The 3,774-nt window shown below is 39.8% G+C and overlaps 1 protein-coding gene across 6 annotated transcripts in view; it reads right to left on the reverse strand.

Moving 5' to 3' along the window:
* The window catches only part of LOC107271007, a 32,517-nt gene extending 28,963 nt beyond the window's left edge, over positions 1-3,554 (reverse strand). For all 6 annotated transcript variants that reach the window (XM_015746553.2, XM_025088252.1, XM_015746552.2 and 3 more), the window contains exon 1: positions 3,260-3,554. In XM_015746553.2, the coding sequence (XP_015602039.1) occupies positions 3,260-3,334 (75 nt within the window). In that variant the 5' untranslated portion in view covers positions 3,335-3,554. The remainder of the gene's footprint in view (positions 1-3,259) is intronic.
* Between the last annotated feature and the right edge of the window lie 220 nt (positions 3,555-3,774).

Consider the following 3,774-nt stretch of genomic DNA (forward strand, 5'->3'; position numbering starts at 1 on the left):
AAAAAAAAAAAAAAAAAAAAAAAAAAAAACCTGATATGTTGTATTGATCTTGTCCGAGGCAGACGCGACTTTTTTATGACGACAGGAGTGATTCATCGAACATTTCCCGATCAAACAGAATTTATCGTCGAGGAGTTATTCGTCTCGATGCGAGAGTCGAGATACGAATGGTATCGGAGAGAGTAAAAAAAATGTTATTTCCTTGTGAGTTAAAAAAAAAAGATAAAAAAAATGTCTATGATTTATCCGATACACGTGAAAGTTCAGGAGGCTTCAGCTATGAGGGTGGTCCAGAATAAGGATGGGGGGGAGGGAGGGTTGCTTCAACTAAAATCTGTCACCCCTGTGAAGTTGGCCCATCATTTTTTTAAATCGCGATTTTTCACATTTAATCGACAGAACTATTTCTAAAAACCATCAGGAACTCTAGAACTCTTCTGCGGGCAATCAGAACTCTCCAACTATTTTTTTTTGAAACGAGCATAATGATGGGCTAACTTCACAGAGGTAAATCTGACTCCATCTTGGTAGAAAGGGCTCCTTGTCGGAAAGCATCCTTAAATCATTACCCTCCCGGCGAATGTCTAAAGTCGACGTTACCGAGTCCCGATGCAAAAGCCCGGAAGAAGCAAGTTTCTGACAGGGAGTTATGAATAATGTTTTTCCCTGGTTTCGTTATGCCCGTGCCATCAGGCTGGAAAGTACCTTTAAGTGTGTATCTAAGAACGAAGATCGATGAAAGGTAGGTCTATCGAGTACGGAAAGGGAGAAATCAGCCCTATCTACCTCCTGGGCTTTGCGAGGGATCTGTATATAGTGGACGTGCAGATATATATATATATACTGTAGGCTCAATATTATACAAGGGACTTTGTATATTTGGAAGAAAGAAAGAAAGGCTGAACTTCGATGAGAAATCGAAAAGCCGAGACAGCTGAATGTGCCGTCATTCTCCTTTGGGTCGTCGAGAGGAGAAGATACAAAAATAAATGGCTTGAATTTTCACGTGCCGGAGAACTCTGATAAACGAGCAAGCATTGCGCCGTTTTTTTTTCACCTCGGACACGCCAAAGGGAAATATACGATTTTTCCCGATTCGCGTTGTAGGTCCCTGAATAAAAAATGAAATCGCTTTCCGCAACCGAGATTGTACCTTTTTCTCTAATTTGCCCTTAATCGAAAGCGTGGGATGTTCATTTTTTTTCCGCCCACCCTTTATATCCATGACAAATTTTTTAAAGAACTCCGTGGCTTCGCGTTCGAAATTACAGCCGTGAACTTATGAATACAATAAGGTATATATCTTGTAATTTACATAACCGACTTTGAAACGTCCATTTTTTTAGTGAAAAGTCGAAAATCAAAAAATATTTTCCGTCGCACGACTTTCTGTTATTCCATAATTAATTTGAAACCTGATAACGATCTTCTCTTACGACACTGTCCCGACAATGTCAGATTTCCGTCTGAGCGACCATTTTCTTTTATCGACGATCAGGCAATTATAAGCTCCTCTCGGTGCATCGAGTAACAAACAACGTTGTTCGTCCTTGACGCATCGCATCGTAAAAATTGTAGGAAGCCGTCGTAATTGGATCGATAATTGATACAGGGGTTCGTTAGAAGATAGAAGCTGGAGCCGTCGACATTCTCCCATTAAAAATGGTAAGCAGCATCTCTCGTGAACTGTCCCGTGATGGATCGGTATGATTGAACGACACCTTCTGTAATAGCGATTATGACGTGACAATCGGTTACAGTGGAAATTACGAAGCAGTGACAGCGTGGAATATTAAAAATACGTCCGAGGCTGCACATTAATTTTATGTTAATAAACTCAAAGTCATTCCCCTGACTCGCGTATTTATTTCGTCGTTAAAACGTAGAACGACGAGTTGCGAGAAACGTTGAGGCCGAAAAATTTTATTTCTATTTACATATTAATCGTGTACGTTTCAAGCCGAATATTAATAAGTCGTAGAATTAGTCGAAAGGAACAAGGTTATAGTATCCTTTGTATCCCAACAGATCTTTTGGATATCTCTAATGGACGACAGACCGCAAAATGTATGTTTTTAGAGCGGTATATATATATATATAAAGAAGCTTCGATGCCTAGTCGAATCTTTGAGTAGGTCAAAATTTTACGAACTTCTTGCATTTATATTGTCTCAAATTTCTACAAAAACTGTACCACAGTGATCTATATATTGTAAATATGCGAACAGTGTCTCGTGTTATCGGAATAGTTGAACATTCAAAAAAAAAAGATTAAAGCGTCTTCGGGACGTGACATTTGGGTAAAGAGAACGTTAAGGGTTGCGCGAGAAATGAAGACTGTCTGAAAATTGATCCTGTGGTAAGAGGCGAGAAGTCCTTTTCATTAAACGGAGAAGTTCTGGAATATCCACGTATCGTAACTTTTTGCTATAAATAACACAGTAAAGCTTATGTAGGTGTAGATTACATTTGACGGCGCCTTAAAGTTCCTATACTATATATATATATATTTGTATATACACGTAGATACGTACAATGAAAGTCAATCAAGCCTGTCTAACGGTTTAGTAATAAAATTTCCAAAATCCGAACCCTGAATGTGTTACTGGTAGAATAATTATTGTAGTATACTTACGTACTGCGGAGTTTTAATCACGAAATGGGCCGACTAAAGGATCGCCACGATGTTGCGTAACCGTACAAATTTACGTAGTCACATGTAAATAACGTCTCGACCTACGTACGGAATATATTATCTTCACTAGGGTGGGAAAAGGATGTTGAACGTTATATACCATAAAGCGTATTACCTTGTGCATTATATACGTATACGTTAATCGATTATTGATTCAATTGAATTAATAAAATTTCACACTTATCAAGCATGTGTATAGAGGTATAGTAAAAGCTTACGCGCCTGTCACGCAAATCAGCAATTTACGTACGCAATCAAGTCTGTCCGGCGTCTACCATGAAAAATACCAGATACATATTTGCTATGTACAAGGAACTAGGGAAAATGACTGGGCTTTCTGTTCCACGTAAACTCAGTCCTGTTTATGATTTCGAAGCACGTACAAAGATCCCTAGTGAGTCAAACATTAGACATTATGTTTGTATCACATTAAAGGAGGAACGTAAGCACGCCGCAGGCACGTGTTAGGTTAGGTTAACTAGTATACCTCTAACAGCCCTCATCAGTCGTAAGGTTAGTATCCTGTTTTAACTGAAAGTAGGTATAAAGCACATATGTACTCACTCCAGTGTAAACTGCACATGCGAAACTACCCCTCCGCACCGAACGCCAACAGCAACACGATTGCATGATGGCCATGCTGCCCGCACATGGATCAGTTAATCCGTTTGGTTATTGACGCGATATAAAATGCATTTTTCAGACCGTTCTTCTACGCGTAAATACATTCAAAGTAGAAAGTAAGGTTACGCCGGAGTGGCATCTCTAATTGAGATTTTTATTGTAGCTTCGCGATCATTCGTACGCGCACGACTATACCTGTCTGTGCGCCAAGACGCCAAAGTTACCGCGGGAAGGCTTAAAGCCGACTGACGGCACTTGGACTCTTTGTAAGCTCTACAGGCGTCTCGGGCAGCGTGCGAAATACTTTGACGCGCATGCGCAGTGGTAACGAAACTATACGAACGTTACGAATGTTTGAAATGCGGCGAGACACTACGATCCAGAGTTATCACGTTGATATTGTTAATTGGTCGTTTATATGCAAGTGGTTTATTGTATTTGGTTAATGCACAGAT

The sequence above is a fragment of the Cephus cinctus genome, unplaced genomic scaffold (assembly GCF_000341935.2).
Source record: "Cephus cinctus unplaced genomic scaffold, Ccin1 Ccin1_scaffold0862, whole genome shotgun sequence".
In the NCBI taxonomy this organism is placed as follows: Eukaryota; Metazoa; Arthropoda; class Insecta; order Hymenoptera; family Cephidae; genus Cephus; species Cephus cinctus.